Source organism: Dermacentor silvarum, unplaced genomic scaffold (assembly GCF_013339745.2).
Source record: "Dermacentor silvarum isolate Dsil-2018 unplaced genomic scaffold, BIME_Dsil_1.4 Seq858, whole genome shotgun sequence".
Taxonomy (NCBI): domain Eukaryota; kingdom Metazoa; phylum Arthropoda; class Arachnida; order Ixodida; family Ixodidae; genus Dermacentor; species Dermacentor silvarum.
Genome location: NW_023606883.1, coordinates 2,750 through 23,086, shown reverse-complemented (window position 1 = coordinate 23,086; position 20,337 = coordinate 2,750). Strand labels below are relative to the sequence as shown.

Below are 20,337 nucleotides of genomic sequence, written 5' to 3'. Positions count from 1 at the left end.
TTCGCCATCGGGACCTACCAGCACTCGTTCGGCCAACATGTCGTGGAGCGTTGAGATAAGAACAAATATTGCAGCTACTCGGGTTTGAGTGTCTGGACAAGCGAGTCTGCTGCATGGGAGAAACCATGCACAATGGAACAATGTTATTAGCTTTTAAACAAGAATATGGCAAGCCGAAAAGTTTCTTCATTAATAAGTGTATGTGAGAACTCCCAGAAAGGGATACTCTCTCTAAAAAAATAGCAAGGTCTGCGTTTTAAGTATGAAAATTTAAGAATATCATGAACAATGGCTTGGTCACGAAAGCGAGCCCATGTGCGAGACCACCCTAGGCGCACGCGACTGTTGTCATTGCTCAGGTCTCTCCTCAAATCCACGCATTAATCTTTCGCCTTTTACTAAAGATTACCGTGGGGAGGGACACTCCAATGAGCCTATAGGCCAATTTTTGGAAGGCCTTGCCCGTTTGGGCGAGGCCTAACATCGAAATCTAAAGTAAGAATTGTGGCATGAAGGCATACATCGCTCCATCACGGTTCACTGAAAGTCGAGTCTTCCATTACTATGAAAAATTACGAGGACGCTTAAGCTTTGTGCTGAGGATACATTCGTGTTTGGTGAAATAACATAGTCCGCTGTTAGCATACGCTGCTGTGAACAAGTCAGCCGAGCTTTGCTGTCTTGATGATGATTTCATGGAATTCCCTTTGAAATGGGGCGGTGGCAAATATTAACGCAACCTGATTGATTTATTCAGGTATGCTATGCAAGTTTTACAGCTAAGCTTTATATGGCTAGTCGAAATCACCTGTCCACAGAAAACTATGATTATCAGCATTCGGGCGAGCGTCGTCGTCTTTTTCCGCAGCTGGCTTCGTCATTGGCGGACTTCGCCATCGGGACCTACCAGCACTCGTCGGCCAACATGTCGTGGAGCGTTGAGATAAGGAAACAAATATTGCAGTACTCGGGTTTGAGTGTCTGGACAAGCGAGTCTGCTGCATGGGAGAAACCATGCACAATGGAACAATGTTATTAGCTTTTAAACAAGAATATGGCAACCCGAAAAGTTTCTTCATTAATAAGTGTATGTGAGAACTCCCAGAAAGGGATACTCTCTCTAAAAAAATAGCAAGGTCTGCGTTTTAAGTATGAAAATTTAAGAATATCATGAACAATGGCTTGGTCACGAAAGCGAGCCCATGTGCGAGACCACCCTAGGCGCACGCGACTGTTGTCATTGCTCAGGTCTCTCCTCAAATCCACGCATTAATCTTTCGCCTTTTACTAAAGATTACCGTGGGGAGGGACACTCCAATGAGCCTATAGGCCAATTTTTGGAAGGCCTTGCCCGTTTGGGCAAGGCCTAACAATGAAATCTAAAGTCAGAATTGTGGCATGAAGGCATACATCGCTCCATCACGGTTCACTGAAAGTCGAGTCTTCCATTACTATGAAAAATTTCGAGGACGCTTAAGCTTTGTGCTGAGGATACATTCGTGTTTGGTGAAATAACATAGTCCGCTGTTAGCATACGCTGCTGTGAACAAGTCAGCCGAGCTTTGCTGTCTTGATGATGATTTCATGGAATTCGCTTTGAAATGGGGCGGTGGCAAATATTAACGCAACCTGATTGATTTATTCAGGTATGCTATGCAAGTTTTACAGCTAAGCTTTATATGGCTAGTCGAAATCACCTGTCCACAGAAAACTATGATTATCAGCATTCGGGCGAGCGTCGTCGTCTTTTTCCGCAGCTGGCTTCGTCATTGGCGGACTTCGCCATCGGGACCTACCAGCACTCGTCGGCCAACATGTCGTGGAGCGTTGAGATAAGGAAACAAATATTGCAGCTCTCGGGTTTGAGTGTCTGGACAAGCGAGTCTGCTGCATGGGAGATACCATGCACAATGGAACAATGTTATTAGCTTTTAAACAAGAATATGGCAACCCGAAAAGTTTCTTCATTAATAAGTGTATGTGAGAACTCCCAGAAAGGGATACTCTCTCTAAAAAAATAGCAAGGTCTGCGTTTTAAGTATGAAAATTTAAGAATATCATGAACAATGGCTTGGTCATGAAAGCGAGCCAATGTGCGAGACCACCCTAGGCACACACGACTGTTGTCATTGCTCAGGTCTCTCCTCAAATCCACGCATTAATCTTTCGCCTTTTACTAAAGATTACCGTGGGGAGGGACACTCCAATGAGCCTATAGGCCAATTTTTGGAAGGCCTTGCCCGTTTGGGCAAGGCCTAACAATGAAATCTAAAGAAATAATTGTGGCATGAAGGAATACATCGCTTCATCACGGTTCACTGAAAGTCGAGTCTTCGATTACTATGAAAAATTGCGAGGACGCTTAAGCTTTGTGCTGAGGATACATTCGTGTTTGGTGAAATAACATAGTCCGTGGTTAGCATACTGCTGTGAACAAGTCAGCCGAGTTTTGCTGTCTTGATGATGATTTCATGGCATCCCCTTTCAGACGGGGCGGTGACAAATAGTAACGTAACCTGATTGATTTATTTAGGTATGCTTTACAAGTTTTACAGCTAAGCCTAAATGACTAGTCGAAATCACCTGTCCACCGAAAACTATGATTATCAGCATTCGGGCGAGCGTCGTCGTCTTTTTCCGCAGCTGGCTTCGTCATTGGCGGACTTCGCCATCGGGACCTACCAGCACTCGTCGGCCAACATGTCGTGGAGCGTTGAGATAAGGAAACAAATATTGCAGCTCTCGGGTTTGAGTGTCTGGACAAGCGAGTCTGCTGCATGGGAGAAACCATGCACAATGGAACAATGTTATTAGCTTTTAAACAAGAATATGGCAACCCGAAAAGTTTCTTCATTAATAAGTGTATGTGAGAACTCCCAGAAAGGGATACTCTGTCTAAAAAAAATAGCAAGGTCTGCGTTTTAAGTATGAAAATTTAAGAATATCATGAACAATGGCTTGGTCATGAAAGCGAGCCAATGTGCGAGACCACCCTAGGCACACGCGACTGTTGTCATTGCTCAGGTCTCTCCTCAAATCCACGCATTAATCTTTCGCCTTTTACTAAAGATTACCGTGGGGAGGGACACTCCAATGAGCCTATAGGCCAATTTTCGGAAGGCCTTGCCCGTTTGGGCGAGGCCTAACATCGAAATCTAAAGAAAGAATTGTGGCATGAAGGAATACATCGCTCCATCACGGTTCACTGAAAGTCGAGTCTTCGATTACTATGAAAAATTGCGAGGACGCTTAAGCTTTGTGCTGAGGATACATTCGTGTTTGGTGAAATAACATAGTCCGTGGTTAGCATACTGCTGTGAACAAGTCAGCCGAGTTTTGCTGTCTTGATGATGATTTCATGGCATCCCCTTTCAGACGGGGCGGTGACAAATAGTAACGTAACCTGATTGATTTATTTAGGTATGCTTTACAAGTTTTACAGCTAAGCCTAAATGACTAGTCGAAATCACCTGTCCACCGAAAACTATGATTATCAGCATTCGGGCGAGCGTCGTCGTCTTTTTCCGCAGCTGGCTTCGTCATTGGCGGACTTCGCCATCGGGACCTACCAGCACTCGTCGGCCAACATGTCGTGGAGCGTTGAGATAAGGAAACAAATATTGCAGCTCTCGGGTTTGAGTGTCTGGACAAGCGAGTCTGCTGCATGGGAGATACCATGCACAATGGAACAATGTTATTAGCTTTTAAACAAGAATATGGCAACCCGAAAAGTTTCTTCATTAATAAGTGTATGTGAGAACTCCCAGAAAGGGATACTCTCTCTAAAAAAATAGCAAGGTCTGCGTTTTAAGTATGAAAATTTAAGAATATCATGAACAATGGCTTGGTCATGAAAGCGAGCCAATGTGCGAGACCACCCTAGGCACACGCGACTGTTGTCATTGCTCAGGTCTCTCCTCAAATCCACGCATTAATCTTTCGCCTTTTACTAAAGATTACCGTGGGGAGGGACACTCCAATGAGCCTATAGGCCAATTTTTGGAAGGCCTTGCCCGTTTGGGCGAAGGCCTAACATCGAAATCTAAAGTAAGAATTGTGGCATGAAGGCATACATCGCTCCATCACGGTTCAGTGAAAGTCGAGTCTTCCATTACTATGAAAAATTTCGAGGGCGCTTAATCTTTGTGCTGAGGATACATTCTTGTTTGGTGAAATAACATAGTCCGCTGTTAGCATACGCTGCGGTTAACAAGTCAGCCGAGCTTTGCTGTCTTGATGATGATTTCATGGAATTCCCTTTGAAATGGGGCGGTGGCAAATATTAACGCAACCTGATTGATTTATTCAGGTATGCTATGCAAGTTTTACAGCTAAGCTTTATATGGCTAGTCGAAATCACCTGTCCACAGAAAACTATGATTATCAGCATTCGGGCGAGCGTCGTCGTCTTTTTCCGCAGCTGGCTTCGTCATTGGCGGACTTCGCCATCGGGACCTACCAGCACTCGTCGGCCAACATGTCGTGGAGCGTTGAGATAAGGAAACAAATATTGCAGCTCTCGGGTTTGAGTGTCTGGACAAGCGACTCTGCTGCATGGGAGAAACCATGCACAATGGAACAATGTTATTAGCTTTTAAACAAGAATATGGCAACCCGAAAAGTTTCTTCATTAATAAGTGTATGTGAGAACTCCCATAAAGGGATACTCTCTCTAAAAAAATAGCAAGGTCTGCGTTTTAAGTATGAAAATTTAAGAATATCATGAACAATGGCTTGGTCATGAAAGCGAGCCCATGTGCGAGACCACCCTAGGCACACGCGACTGTTGTCATTGCTCAGGTCTCTCCTCAAATCCACGCATTAATTTTTCGCCTTTTACTAAAGATTACCGTGGGGAGGGACACTCCAATGAGCCTATAGACCAATTTTTGGAAGGCCTTGCCCGTTTGGGCGAGGCCTAACATCGAAATCTAAAGAAAGAATTGTGGCATGAAGGAATACATCGCTCCATCACGGTTCACTGAAAGTCGAGTCTTCGATTACTATGAAAAATTGCGAGGACGCTTAAGCTTTGTGCTGAGGATACATTCGTGTTTGGTGAAATAACATAGTCCGCTGGTTAGCATACTGCTGTGAACAAGTCAGCCGAGTTTTGCTGTCTTGGTGATGATTTCATGGCATCCCCTTTGAGACGGGGCGGTGACAAATAGTAACGTAACCTGATTGATTTATTTAGGTATGCTTTACAAGTTTTACAGCTAAGCCTAAATGACTAGTCGAAATCACCTGTCCACCGAAAACTATGATTATCAGCATTCGGGCGAGCGTTGTCGTCTTTTTCCGCACCTTGCTTCGTCATTGGCGGACTTCGCCATCGGGACCTACCAGCACTCGTCGGCCAACATGTCGTGGAGCGTTGAGATAAGGAAACAAATATTGCAGCTCTCGGGTTTGAGTGTCTGGACAAGCGAGTCTGCTGCATGGGAGAAACCATGCACAATGGAACAATGTTATTAGCTTTTAAACAAGAATATGGCAACCCGAAAAGTTTCTTCATTAATAAGTGTATGTGAGAACTCCCAGAAAGAGATACTCTGTGTAAAAAAATAGCAAGGTCTGCGTTTTAAGTATGAAAATTTAAGAATATCATGAACAATGGCTTGGTCATGAAAGCGAGCCCATGTGCGAGACCACCCTAGGCACACGCGACTGTTGTCATTGCTCAGGTCTCTCCTCAAATCCACGCATTAATCTTTCGCCTTTTACTAAAGATTACCGTGGGGAGGGACACTCCAATGAGCCTATAGGCCAATTTTTGGAAGGCCTTGCCCGTTTGGGCAAGGCCTAACAATGAAATCTAAAGTCAGAATTGTGGCATGAAGGCATAGATCGGTCCATCAAGGTTCACTGAAAGTCGAGTCTTCCATTACTAGAAAAATTTCGAGGACGCATAAGCTTTGTGCTGATGATACATTCGTGTTTGGTGAAATAACATAGTCCGCTGTTAGCATACGCTGCTGTGAACAAGTCAGCCGAGCTTTGCTGTCTTGATGATTTCATGGAATTCCCTTTGAAATGGGGCGGTGACAAATATTAACTCAACCTGATTGATTTATTCAGGTATGCTATGCAAGTTTTACAGCTAAGCTTTATATGGCTAGTCGAAATCACCTGTCCACAGAAAACTATGATTATCAGCATTCGGGCGAGCGTCGTCGTCTTTTTCCGCACCTGGCTTCGTCATTGGCGGACTTCGCCATCGGGACCTACCAGCACTCGTCGGCCAACATGTCGTGGAGCGTTGAGATAAGGAAACAAATATTGCAGCTCTCGGGTTTGAGTGTCTGGACAAGCGAGTCTGCTGCATGGGAGAAACTATGCACAATGGAACAATGTTATTAGCTTTTAAACAAGAATATGGCAACCCGAAAAGTTTCTTCATTAATAAGTGTATGTGAGAACTCCCAGAAAGGGATACTCTCTCTAAAAAAAAATAGCAAGGTCTGCGTTTTAAGTATGAAAATTTAAGAATATCATGAACAATGATGATGATGATTATTGTGGTTTATTGGCGCAAGGGCCAGATGTGGCCAAAGAGCGCCAAGACGATGGTAATGGCTTGTTAGTGGTGCATGAATAGTGGACTATATGAACATTAGACGTGACATGGCTGTAAATGGGTCTAAAAACAGTCGCTGTAAAGTGCGTAAAATCTATACGTAATAAGATTATGGCAATGACTAATTATGTGTACTATGGACATGAACAATGCATTGCGAAGGAATGATACGACTTACAAAATATTAAAGATGCGAAATTAGCCAGAAGCGCAAGTGCCTAAACAGAGCTCTTGAAACACAAGGGCCTGGAGGCATGTGCTATAAAAACTATCACAGCAACATGCTCTCGAGAGAGGATGCGCTATGAACTTATTGGGCTAATAACATGTAGCACAACATCTTTCAAGAATGCGAGGACTGCGTTGGTGTCAAAAAGCGGTTCTTTACCGAGAAACATAGCAGGATGGAGAGGGATACAGTAGCGATACGCTAGCGGAAAATGTTTCTTTCTTTCTCTTTCGGCTTCCCGACACTCCAAGAGGACGTGGAGGACGGTGAGCCTCTCGCCACATCTACCACAGGTTGGAGGATCATTACCACTCAATATAAAGTTGTGAGTACCATATGTATGTCCTATTCTGAGACGACAGAATAGAACATCAGTTCGCCGTGTTTTCGATGCAGAGGGCCAGAAACCTAACTGTGGCTTTATCAAGTGAAGCTTATTATTTGTTTCCGCATCCCACAAGCGTTGCCAGTGGCTTCGCAGTTTCTTACGCAAGAAAGGTTTCAAATCTGTTACAGGGACAGCAGCTGTAGGATTAATAGCGTGCGATGGTATTGATTTGGCCATTTGGTCGGCAAGAACATTACCCTCAATGTCTCTATGCCCAGGCACCCAGCATATTATGATTTGTTGTTTAGATGCATAAGCAGAGCAGATCAGTGAGTAGAGGTTGATAATTACAGGGTGTTTATGTTTTTGCGGCATCATTAACGCTTTAACAACGCTTAAACAGTCGGTGAATATTACAGCCTTTTGGAGTTTCAATCTATCAATGTGTGTCACTGCCGATAGTACTGCATAGGCTTCGGCCGACTTGCTTGGGGATAAAGTACATCGGATTCTGAGAAGGACGGACCGACTGCCGCATAGGAAACGCCAGCATGCGACTTTGACGCATCTGTGTAAAATTCAGGGCAAGAGTACTTCTACTTTAGTTCTAAAAAGTGCATTTGAATGTGTGCATCTGGCGCGTGTTTTGTGACTTCAATAAACGATGTGTCACATTCAACCAACAGCCACTGCCATGGCCGTAGCAGCTTCGCTGGAGGCATTAGGCAATGTTCAAGTAGTGAAGCACCCATTTCTTCACTGAGCTTTCTCACGCGTAGCGAAAAGGGCTGCTTCGCTGTTGGTCGATTACTAAATAGTGTGGCACATGTGGTATCGTTTATGGTAAAATAGGTAGGATGTGTACGGTTTGAATTTGTTTTAAGGAAATATGTAAAACTGGCATAAGTCCTCTGAAGGTAGAGCGACCACACGTTTGCTTCCACATAAAGGCTTTGTACGGGGCTTGTCCTGAAGGCTCCAGTCGCGAGGCGGATTCCTAAATGGTGAACAGGATCCAACATCTTTAAAGCACTGGGTGCAGCAGACTGATAGACTATCGCGCCGTAGTCAAGTCGTGAGCCGACAAGGCACCTATACAAATTTAAAATGCATTTCCTGTCACTGCCCCATGTTGTACGTGACAGCAGCTTCAATAAGTTCATTGTTTTCAGGCACTTAGCCTTCAAATATTTGATGTGCGGAACAAATGTGAGTTTCGAGTCCAGTATGATGCCGAGAAACTTGTGCTCTTTGCTTACAGGTAATGTGGTACCAGAGAGCTCAATAGAAGGGTCTGGTACTATTCCTCTCTTATTAGTGAAAAGGACGCATGTGCTTTTTTGTGGGCTCAACCTAAAACCGTTTTCATCAGCCCATTTAGCCACTTTATTTAAGCCATGCTGGACATCTCGTTCGCAGACAGCAAAGTTGCACGATTTAAAACCAATCTGGACATCATCTACATATACAGAGTAGAACATCGTTCGTGGAATAGCCGTGCGTAGAGAGTTCATTTTAACAATAAATAGTGTGCAGCTAAGCACACCACCTTGCGGGACACCAGTTTCCTCGGTGAAAGACCTCGACAATGCCCGGCCCACCCTTACACGAAAGGTGCGGCTAGAAAGGTAGCTTTTGATAGTACTCAACATATTGCCGCGCACACCCATAGCGGATAGGTCTCGGATAATACCGAAGCGCCATGTGGTGTCATACGCTTTCTCTAAGTCAAGAAATACAGATAGAAAAAACTGTTTGTGTATGAAGGCATCCCTTATAATCGCCTCAATACGGACAAGGTGGTCTGTAGTCGACCTACCTTCTCGGAAGCCACACTGGTACGGATCTAGTATTCCGTTGCTTTCTAGAAGATAGACAAGGCGCCGGTTAATCATCTTTTCGAAGAGCTTACACAGACAGCTTGTCAAGGCAATGGATCTGTAACTACTAGGCAAGGACGGGTCCTTGCCTTGTTTAAGTATAGGGATTATTATAGGTTCTTTCCAAGAAGATGGAATGTACCCAGCAGCCCACATGACATTAAAAAGAGAGAGGAGGGTCTTTTGTGTTTCAGGGTGTAGGTGCTTGATCATATCATACATGATACGGTCAGCACCTGGTGCTGAGGTGTTGCAACAAGCGAGAGCAGTTTTAAATTCAGCTAAACTAAACGGGCGGTTGTAATCTTCATTTCGAGCACATTTCCGATTAACGGGCTGTCGCTCTGCACGTTCTTTGAACCTCATGAATGTTTCTGTGTAATGAGATGCACTGGATACATATTCAAAGTGTTCGCCCAGACAATCTGCCTGATCTTCCAGGCTATCTCCTTCTGTACTTACTAAGGGCAGAGGGTTCGACTCCCGGCCTTTCAATTTATTCACCCTATGCCATACTTTCGCCTCATCTGTGTAAGAATTTATGCCAGAGAGGTACCTCTCCCAACTCTCTCTTTTTGCACGTCGACGGGTTCTTCTGCCTTGTGACTTAACCTGCTTAAAATTAATGAGGTTTTCGGTGGTTGGAGAATTGCGAAGCAATCCCCAAGCTTTGTTTTGGTTTTTGTGTGCTTTCCTACATTCATCGTTCCACCATGGGATGCGGCGCTTCTTGGTCAGTCCGTTAGTTTGCGTAATAGATCTCGTAGCAGCGTCAATAATAAGACATGTTAGATAAGCCACAGCATCGTCTACATTAAAATCAGCAATGTCATCGCCACATAAACATGTAAGCTCTCGGAACAGTTGCCCGTTGGCCGAGTCCACGTTCCATCGAGGAAAACTTGGCAAGCATCCATCTCGTTTTGTTGAGTTTAACATAATAGGGAAGTGGCCGCTCCCTAAGGGGTTCTTGAGAACAGACCACTCCAGGTACGGTATTAGTGTACTCGATACTATACTTAAGTCAATGGATGAGTATGTGTTATGTGTAGCGCTGAAATACGTTGGCTCTTTCTGGTTAAGTATAGATGCACCTGAAGAAAACAGAAAGTTTTCAATTAGGCGCCCTCTCGCATCGCAACGAGAGTCTCCCCACAAAGTGTTATGTGCATTTAAATCTCCGACAACTATATATGGCGGCGGAAGTTCATCTATGTAATTTTGAAACTGTGTCTTGGAAAGTTGATAGCAAGGGGGGATGTAAATCGAACTAACCGTGACTAGTTTACCAAACAGTACTGCTCGGGCAGCAACTGCTTCAAGGGAAGTTCGGAGGTTTAATTGTTGACAGGCAACACTTTTATCGACAATTATAGCGACACCGCCAGACGAGGCGGTAGCGTCGTCACGGTCTTTGCGAAAAACGGCGTATTGCCTTAAAAAGTTTGTGTTTCCTGATTTCAGATGCGTCTCCTGGACACACAGCACCCTCGGACTATATTTATGAAGGAGCTCTTTAACGTCTTCGAGGTTATGGAGAAGTCCCCTAACGTTCCATTGCAATATTTGCGTGTCCATATTGAGAAAGAGGTTTGCGCTGTGTGTGAAGGGACTCTAAATTAGCTTACAGAGCCCTTGTCGGGCCCTGTGATGCGGGGTTTTTCTTTTTTGGAGCGATCGCGAGATTCGCGGAGCTCCTTAGGCGCTGGCGGCGCCGTCTGACCAGTTGTTGGGTCCATCGGCTCTTGCGAGGCGCTGGACACGCGCTCTTGCGAGCGCAGTGTTTGACGTGAGGGCCTCGTCTCGATGGACGAGACCTTTGAGGCCACGAGCCCGGAGGTCGATGGCCCCTTCCTGCGAGATGGCGGAGCAGTGGTAGCCGCAGCCGCCGAGGGGGCGGATGGCGTCACCGCCGGCTCACTACGTGTGAGCCGGACAGTAGCCGGAGACCGTTGTGACGCTGCCCCCTGATGCGCCACATCGGCAAAGCTGGTTTTAGACAGGTAGGTCACCCGCCTTCGTGCCTCTTTAAATGAAATATTCTCTTTCACTTTTATAGTTACAATTTCCTTTTCTTTCCTCCAGGACGGGCAGGACCGCGAGTATGCGGCGTGCTCCCCATCACAGTTCACACAGCGGACAGAGTTTTCACACGATTTAGATGTGTGTTCCAAGGCACTACATTTAGCAAATGTCAGTCGGCCTCGGCAGTTCTGCGAGCTGTGGCCGAATCTTTGGCACTTGAAGCCTCGGAGCGGGTTTGGCACGTATGGCCTGACACGTAGTTTGACGTATCCGGCCTCAATAGTCTCGGGTAGAACACTTGAACCAAAAGTAAGAATTATGTGTTTTGTCTGAATCTCCTTACCATCGCGCCTCATCTTGATTCGTTTTACAGCCAAAACATTTTGTTCCTTAAATCCTTCCAGAAGTTCATCTTCAGTGAGCTCCAACATGTCGTCATCAGAAATAACACCGCGGGAGGTGTTCATGGTGCGGTGCGGGGTCACAGTCACAGGAAAATTTGCAAACGACACTAGATTCTGTAGTTTATCATGTTGTTTCTTATCGCGGAGTTCCAGAAGGAGATCGCCGCTGGCCAACTTCGTCGCCTTGTAACCTGGTCCTATAGTCTCTGTCAGAGCCTTTGCAACAATAAAGGGTGAGATCACTCTCACGGACTTGTCAGTTTTCTCACTATGTACCACGTAGTATCGTGGAAAGTTCTCAATTTGTCGGCCAAAAAATTGGAATATTTCTTCGGTGCGCCCCCGTTTCGGGCGGCGATCAGCAAGTGCAGGAAACGAGCTATCCATATATGTGGGATGAGTTTCGGCGGTGGCGCCAGCCACCCACCATGGAGCCCAACAAGGGGACGCTGCAGAGTCTGTAAGGGACAGGTCATGCAAACGCCAGCTGTACGCCACCACTATAACCAAATACATATACCCAAGGCAGGGTATAATGCACAAGGTTAACCCTTGCTGCCCGCGAAGTCGGAAGTGAAAGGAAAATAAAGAGAGGACTGGAAAGAGTGAAAGTAAGAAAGACGAAGGTTGGAGGGAGAGAGAGACAGGAAAAGGCAACTACCGATTTCCCCCGGGTGGGTCAGTCCGGGGGTGCCGTCTACGTGAAGCCGAGGCCAAAGAGGTGTGTTGCCTCCGCCGGGGGCCATAATGGTCCAAACACCCGGCTTCGGCTCAACCTCCAGGATCCCCTTTTCCCCAGACACGGCTAAGCCGCGCCCGGTTAGACGCGGGAGGGTCCGACCCTCGTGTGCTCGGGTCCGTGGTGTCGCAACACACCAAACGCCTGCTTGCGCAGACGCCAATATCATGAACAATGGCTTGGTCATGAAAGCGAGCCCATGTGCGAGACCACCCTAGGCGCACGCGACTGTTGTCATTGCTCAGGTCTCTCCTCAAATCCACGCATTAATCTTTCGCCTTTTACTAAAGATTACCGTGGGGAGGGACACTCCAATGAGCCTATAGGCCAATTTTTGGAAGGCCTTGCCCCTTTGGGCGAGGCCTAACATCGAAATCTAAAGAAAAAATTGTGGCATGAAGGAATATATTCATCGCTCCATCACGGTTCACTGAAAGTCGAGTCTTCCATTACTATGAAAAATTTCGCGGACGCTTAAGCTTTGTGCTGAGGATACATTCGTGTTTGGTGAAATAACATAGTCCGCAATACGCTGCTGTGAATATCTCAGCCGAGTTTTGCATGGCGACGAACACCTAGGAGGTGACGCAGTTGCCGCACAAGATGGCGGCCAAAGCAACCGGGAAGACGCGCAACATGGCGACGACAGCACCATGCCGTACCGGCAAGGCGAGTTGCGGCAGAATCCTGAGCTGGCGCCTGGCTTGAAAGGAACGCAAACAAGTCAACAGAAAGAAGTCAACGAATACCAAAACCAGTGGTGGGACAAGAAAATCGACGACGAGCAAGAATTAAATCAACACTCGCTCAAGTACTGGACAATGCAAGCGGTTTGACGACACGGCCAAACCATGAACCAGGGAAAAAAGACACACAAGGACAAGAAGAGCCTCCCAAAACGCATTTTATTGCGCAGCAGCAGCCGTCAGCCCCACGCGGCATCCCCCAAGGGAGACCGAACCGAGGAGACGAACATGGCGCCCGACGAAGTTCGGAATCGAGTACAGAGAAAAAAAAAAAAACAATGGGACGTCGAAGTGTCGTTGTCGTCCTCCGATGAATCCAGCGCGCTCGTCATCGACGAAGCAGCACTGCAGTCGCTAGGGCGCAAGAACAGCGAGGATACGAGCAAAGGCAGAACGCGCTCGGGGCCCAGCTGGACAACGAACAAAGACGGACGCTAGGCACAGCGGCCCGGAACACCCAACTACTGAAACAGCAGTCCCCTCTCAGACACGGAGTGTGCGCATGGGAACGCGAAGAAACCAAGGCGTGACGACAGTACTGAACGGCAGACAGATTGGTCAGCTGTACCAGGGACTATCGACCCTATTGATGCTGACGACAGCGACTATTACTAGGTATGTGGGCGACAACCACATTCACGCATTTATTTTCTTGCGGTTGTCTATCTACCGTAAGCTTATCCCATGCAGTGGCGCAGCCAGAGTACGGCGTTTTTTTTTTTTTCGCACAACCGAGCAGCTAGCAACTTGCGAAGGCACGCCCCCAACATCGTTGAATGGAGGCAGACCACGTAAACGAACCAAGGACAATTCCAAAGATGCATACGCTGAAAGAAATTTCGGTTTCCGCACAATGTCTTGCCCCTTTAGCAGGCGCAGCTCTCGAATGGCCAAGCGTAGTGGGCAGCTGCTTGGACCGCATCATTTGCCACTTCGCGTAACCGCTCGCGTGGCGTGTGTGCCCGACCCGGTTTGGGAAAGACAGACGCGAGATCAGCGTGAAGGGCTTCTTATTCATAGTACAACCAAGGTCGGTACAACTGGTACTGGTGATGCATCGCGCGTTGGCCGACGCTTGTTGAGTTTCGAGGGTTCTTTGACTGTCGTGCCGTGCTTGTACTAATGCTCCTGTCCCATGTTATTTTATTTATTTTTAATTTTTTTTCGCAACTGGTGATGCGATGCGCGCTGGCCGATGCTTGTTGACTTTCGAGTTATTTGCATGTCATGCTATGCTTCTACAAATGCTCCCCCATGTTTTTTTCCGCTCATAATTGAGCAGCCGGTCGCTTGCTCAAATTCGAACTCAGCACCGTCTCACAGAGTCAGATAGGTTAAGTTAGGTGCACATATTACATGCATTAATTGTGCTCCGTTGTGGTGCAAAACTCTTCTTGACCGGATTGAGTATGCTTTTAAGTTGAAGAACGCCGGAACGATCGGTTACGTTGATATTGCACGCACCCCCCTCCCCCCTTTCTTTTCCCCAATTGAGCAGCTAGTCACTTGCCGGGGCAAGTACTCAACCCTACGTAATAGCAACGAATGTAGTAGGCTGGATACAAGTATTTATTTTCCGAAATGCACACACACCGAAGGAAGTTTCTCCCGGCAAGTGCAGTGTTCACTCGCTTTTCTGAAGAACTATAAAATTTTGAAAGGCCGGCTCAGCTGAATAGGTGCCCCTTTTGTTTTCATCTGCATAGTATTCCCCCATAGAGTCAGCCACCCATTAATGCATACTCGTGTCACCAGTAGTGTATGATGTGTACGCGTGTTTCTTTATGCAACAAGCATGTTGCTAAATTGTGTTCATCCGAGTGTTTTGATTACTGTTGTGTTGACTACTGTGATGGGCATGAACACTTCACACAGCAGGGTAGTGTTTCCTTAAGACATAGTACACCCAACAAAGGAAGCCGACTGGGCTACGTAATTGAGTAGAAATCACGAGAACAAGTGGGTCAGGTTTGCAGGCAAAATCAGACCAGGCTTACGGGGTCAAATACCATAGCAGATTTGACAATGTGCTTCTCTCATTAAATCATGCCACTAAAGATAATCAGGTGGAATGTTAAGGGACTTAATAACCAGGCTAAGCAAAAAACTGTGGCAAGGCTTGCCAGAAAACAACACTGTGATATCTTATGTTTACAAGAAACAAACATAGATTCTTTAGAGAAAGTTAAAGGCCTTGAGAGGCAGTTCCGGGCTAAAGGTTTTTTCTCGTTCCCTATGGACCAAGCGTGCGGGGTAGGTATCATAGTATTAAACTGGTCACTCCTAAATGGATGCCACTTTAGCTTTGATCCAGAAGGTCGAATGGTAATACTCGATTTCGAGTACCAAACGGAGAAATTCAGGCTTGTAAACATATACGCGCCAGTTAAAAGCCCAGCAATGGCTAGCTTTTATAAGCAACTGAACCCCTTATTCTTAGAAAGGAAACGCATAATCCTCACCGGAGACTTCAACTGTGTCTTAAACAATTTAACAGATAGAATAGGTCCGGCTAGAGAAAGAGTAGACATATCTATTTCGAAGCTTAAGAAACTGGTAGAACAGTTTAATTTAGTTAGTTAATTCAGGTTTAATGGCACAAAAGCGACAAAGGCCATGCTGCGCCAGCCACAAGGTATTAAGAAATGAAATGTTAATGTAGCGAAAGTTGCGTTACCTTATGTTCTATGTAAAAAACCGGCTTCATCTAAAAACTTGAACAAGTCAGTGAATGGCACTAGCGGATCATTTCCCAATAATGAGGCGGGGTGTAAAGGTATGTGCGAGTTATACAGATTCTGCAAAAGTTTCCGTCTGTGTGTTTCTATATGTGGACATGTCATAACAATGTGTATTACTGTGAGAGGTTCATGACATTTATCGCAGGTTGGCGGATCTTCTTTTCGAAGTAAGAAATTGTGTGCCAGATGTGTGTGCCCTATTCGAAGTCGACATAAGATCACCTCATAGAACCGTTGCTGGTGACTGCACGATTTCCACTCGCCAAGAAGGGGTTTGGTTATGTGTAACTTGTTAATGCAGGAGTCCCATTCTCGTTGCCATTTTAATGTCAGGGCTTGGCGAATTGCTGGGATACTGTCTTTGTATGGAATTTTTGAGTGAGTTAGGTCTTTGTGCGCTGCCATGGCCGCGCATCTATCTGCCGATTCATTCCCTGGTATCCCAACATGGCTAGGGACCCAGCAGAATCGTATGGTTCGTCCGTATTTGTTATTCACAACCATGTTCAAGATATCGCCAAGCAGCGGTTCACAGGCGGATTTTAAATTTAAAGCCCCGAGTGCACTCAACGAATCTGTGTAAATGACAGCACTCTTCTGTTTGTCGGTGATAACTTTGTTTACTGCCGTCCATATAGCCATAACTTCGGCGGTAAAGACTGAAGCGGAATTATGTATTCGAATGCTATTTTCCCAATTTTCCGTTACGGTTTCCCACACCCACGTATTCTTGTGTTTTAGAACCATCTGTGTAAAATTCTGTGTGATCCTTATATTTGTCTTGAATAGTGCGGAACTCTTGCATTAAGTGTTCTTGTGGGGTGTCCTTTTTCTTTAAGTGGGTTAGTGTCCAGTCACATAGTTGTGTAAAATCGCACCATGGGGCCAGTCTTTGCGGCCTTTCAGCAACCTGCAGGACCTCATGAGGAATGTTATAAATCTGACAGTATTCCTCATGTCGTAAGACAAGTGGCCGTATCATGTTACGGTTTATTTCTGTAGTGTAATCGAGAATTGCATTGTGTTACGATTTTGTAGCATATATGTTGTCGTGTTGACCGAATTCTCAGTACATAGGAAAGGGTTAGTAGTGCTCTGCGGTGCTGTAGGGAAGGCTCATTGCAGTCAACGTGTAAACTTTGGACAGGCGATGTTCTGTAGGCACCGCTCGCCAATCGTAAGCCAAGATTGTGAATTGGATCAAGTCGTTTAATGTAGGATTGCCTGGCTGCACCATAAACTACACTACCGTAGTCGAGAATGCTACGCACAAGGGACCGGCAAATACGTAGTAGGCATATTCGATCAGATCCCCAGTGCTTGTGCGATAACACTTTGAGAATATTTAATGCTTTATTTGCCTTAATTTTTGTTGTGTTAATGTGGGCGAGGAAGTTTAGTTTTGTGTCAAATGTTACGCCTAAAATTTGTGGTCTTGTTTGACCGGCAGAGTTGCACCATCCATTGTCAGAACCGGATCGCAACGTAAGCCACGCTTCTGGGAAAACATCACTGTAACGGTTTTGTGGGTTGAGAAGTGGAAACCATTTTTGTCAGCCCATTGTGTGAGATTATTTATTGTTATTTGTAGCTGTCTTTCGCAGGTGGATACGTTTGAGGCATGGCAAGCCACTTGCAAATCGTCAACATATATTGAATGCATAACAGACGACGGGAAGAGTTCATTTTGACTATGAAGAGTGTCGTGCTGAGAATGCAACCTTGTGGGACGCCATTTTCTTGTGTAAATGTGCGGGAAAGTGTTGTGCCGAGACGTAGCTGAAATGTTCTATTTGACATGAAATCGTATAGGCAGTTTAGCATTCTTCCACGAATTCCCAATTCAGCCAGGTCTCTTAAAATTCCACACCGCCACGTGGTATCGTACGCTTTTTCTAAGTCAAAGAAAACCGCGAGACAGTGTTTGTGTAGAAACGCATCACGTATTTCGTGTTCTAGTCAAACGAGATGATCAGTGGTGGAGCAGCCCTTTTTGTATCCGCACTGGTGTGTGTCTATTAGGTTTCTTGATTCAAGGATGAATGTGAGTCTTGCGTTTATAATGCTCTCATATGATTTGGCTAGACAACTTGTTAGTGCAATGGGTCTGTAGCTGCTTGGGGATGATGAAGGTTTACCAGATTTTAGAAAAGGCACTACTACTGCGTTTTTCCAGTCTTTAGGCATTACCCCAGATTGCCACATCTTGTTGAAAAATTGAAGGAGTGTCTCTACCGATGCTTGAGAAACGTGCGCCAGCATTGTGTAGTGGACCCGGTCAAGACCTGTTGCTGTTTTTTTACCGGCCGAAAGGACTCTGTTTAATTCCTGCATTGTAAGAGTGGCATTATATAGTTCCATTGAAGCACCGGTAGTGGGAAGTCTGTTTCTCTGCCGACTCTTTGTATTTTAAAAATGTGTTTGAGTAATTCGCTGAGCTTCAGATGTAAAAGTGTTCGCCTAATAAGTTGGCCTGGTCTTCTATTGTTGTTTGTGTGTCTGGACTTGTAAGTAGTGGTATTGTGTATTATGCCTACTCTCCTTTAAACTTTCTGACCCGGTCCCACATTTGTTTAGATGTGACCGAACTATTAATTGAGGATACGTATTTTTGCCATGACGATTTCTCCGCCTGGCGCCGAACAAATCTTGCTTTGGCCTGTTTAAAGACTAGGAGGTTGTTGTAGGTTGGATACCTTCGTAAGATTCCCCAGGCTTTATTTTGTTGTTTTTTAGCTTCGGTACACTCGTCTGTCCACCACGGATGTAGTTTTTTACGCAGAATACCGGATGACTGAGGTATCGCTGTTTCTGCGGCAGAGATTATGACCTCAACGAACTTTTTATTGAGTTCGTGAACGCTCAGTTGTGGTGAGAAGGCTATTTCCAGTTTCGCATGCTCCATAAAAACTGGCCAGTCAGCGAGTTGCTGTTTCCAGCGGCGTGGCTTAGTGCCTAAGGTTGGTGGTGATGGTAAGAGTTTTACGATTGCAGGCAGGTGATCACTACCATATGACATGTTGAGGGCTTCCCATTTAAGATCGCTAAAAAGAGACGGTGAGCAAAAAGCTAAATCTAAACAACTAAATGTACGTGAAGTTGGTGAAAAATATGTTGATGCACCCGAGTTTAAAAGGCAGATATCATTTGACAAAATAAAATCTTCAATGAGCTGGCCTCTTGGGTCAGTTTTGTCACTGCCCCAAAGAGTACCATGAGCATTAAAATCTCCTACTAAAATAAAAGGCTCCGGTAACTGGTCTGTTAAATTTTCTAGATCCTTAATATTACAATGGGTATGGGGTGGAAGGTACAGTGAGCAAATGGTGATGGTCTTGTGAGACAGAACGGTGACCGCTACAGCCTCGAAGATGTATTTAATTGGAAATTTCGGGTAGGAGTGCCGCCCTGCACTATTATGGCGACTCCTCCTGACAGACGGTTGGAGTGTTCGGGGTCCTTACGTACGACAGTAAAACCTTTCCAAAATTGTGTATTTTTGGGGCCTAAGTTCGTTTCTTGAAGGCAGAATGCAACTGGCGATAGCTTGTTTAGGATGTCTTTGATGTCACCTAGATTATGAATCAGGCCTCTACAGTTCCAATGGATGATGAAAGCCATTGTAAGACAAATAAAATTGTTTACTTATGTGTGTGTGAGCTAAAAATGATAGGTGACATGTAATAAGAAGATCACTACTCTAATCAAGGGCGGTAGCCGTTCAGGTTACCTGTCCCTTTTTCGGCGCAGTTACAAGAAGTCTGTCCTTCTTGCTGCGCTCCAGGGAGCGCGGATCTTTTGGCGTCAATGACGCCGCGGTTTTTGGGTCGACCTCCATCGCCTTCTCCGAGGCGCTGGACGATCGAGAACTAGGCGCCGAAACGCGTGTCTCGTGTCGTGGGGTCCGGTTCAACTTTGGGCCCTGCGACGCTGCAGTCAGCCGGCCCGTATTCGATGATGATGGAGCAGCACTGGCAGCTACCACCAAGGTGGCGGATGGAGTTTCTGCAGGAGTACCGCACGCGGACCCTGTAGACTCCTGAAACTGGTGTGGCGCTGCCCCCTGCCGTGCCGCACTGGCATTGAGTGCGGCACTGCAGTTGAGGTAGGTGCTCCAACCTTTTCCTCGCTTCATAGAATGAAATTTTTTCTTTTACGATGATTGCAATTATTTTTCTTTTTTCCAGCAAGGGCAGCTCCGTGAGTAGGCTGGATGGTCTCCCTTGCAATGGGCACAATGTGCAGGAGCATTGCAGTTGTCAGAGGGATGGTCGTTGGCACTACACTTCGCGCATGTTTCTTTTCCTCTGCATGATTGTGATGCATGTCCGAACCTCTGGCACTTGAAGCACCGCCTTGGGTTCGGTATGTATGGTCGGACGTTGATTCTTAGGTATCCTGCTTCGAGTGATGTGGGCACAGTACTAGTTCCAAATGTTAGTATCACGTGTTTTGTGGGGATTTGTTGGTCGTTTCGTCGGAGTGTAATCCTTTGTACCTTCATTACGTTTTGATCTTGGAATCCTTCAAGGAGCTCTTCGTCACTAAGGTTTAGGAAACCTTCTGATATTACTCCCCTGCTTGTGTTGAGCGAGCGATGTGGTGAGATTGTGACTTTAATGCCACCAACACAGGTGAGTTCAGCGAGCTTTTCGACTTGATCTT

The 20,337-nt window shown here is 45.8% G+C and overlaps 1 protein-coding gene and 8 non-coding genes across 9 annotated transcripts in view; all 9 read left to right on the top strand.

Annotated features, from left to right (window-relative positions):
- The window catches only part of LOC125941999 (fatty acid synthase-like), a gene marked incomplete at its 5' end in the record, with an annotated part of 55,560 nt that extends 35,845 nt beyond the window's left edge, over window positions 1-19,715 (top strand). The window contains one exon of the mRNA XM_049659900.1: window positions 19,423-19,715. Within this exon, the coding sequence (XP_049515857.1) occupies window positions 19,423-19,715 (293 nt within the window). The remainder of the gene's footprint in view (window positions 1-19,422) is intronic.
- On the top strand, window positions 352-476 carry LOC119435722 (U5 spliceosomal RNA). Its single transcript, XR_005188877.1, has one exon. It is a non-coding gene; the product is annotated as a U5 spliceosomal RNA (small nuclear RNA).
- LOC119435720 (U5 spliceosomal RNA) lies at window positions 1,241-1,365 on the top strand. The gene has a single exon (XR_005188875.1). It is a non-coding gene; the product is annotated as a U5 spliceosomal RNA (small nuclear RNA).
- LOC119435719 (U5 spliceosomal RNA) lies at window positions 2,130-2,254 on the top strand. Its single transcript, XR_005188874.1, has one exon. It is a non-coding gene; the product is annotated as a U5 spliceosomal RNA (small nuclear RNA).
- On the top strand, window positions 3,017-3,141 carry LOC119435717 (U5 spliceosomal RNA). The gene has a single exon (XR_005188872.1). It is a non-coding gene; the product is annotated as a U5 spliceosomal RNA (small nuclear RNA).
- On the top strand, window positions 3,903-4,024 carry LOC119435713 (U5 spliceosomal RNA). Its single transcript, XR_005188870.1, has one exon. It is a non-coding gene; the product is annotated as a U5 spliceosomal RNA (small nuclear RNA).
- Window positions 4,793-4,917, top strand: LOC119435716 (U5 spliceosomal RNA). Its single transcript, XR_005188871.1, has one exon. It is a non-coding gene; the product is annotated as a U5 spliceosomal RNA (small nuclear RNA).
- Window positions 5,680-5,804, top strand: LOC119435712 (U5 spliceosomal RNA). Its single transcript, XR_005188869.1, has one exon. It is a non-coding gene; the product is annotated as a U5 spliceosomal RNA (small nuclear RNA).
- LOC119435721 (U5 spliceosomal RNA) lies at window positions 12,423-12,547 on the top strand. Its single transcript, XR_005188876.1, has one exon. It is a non-coding gene; the product is annotated as a U5 spliceosomal RNA (small nuclear RNA).
- Window positions 19,716-20,337: the final 622 nt, after the last annotated feature.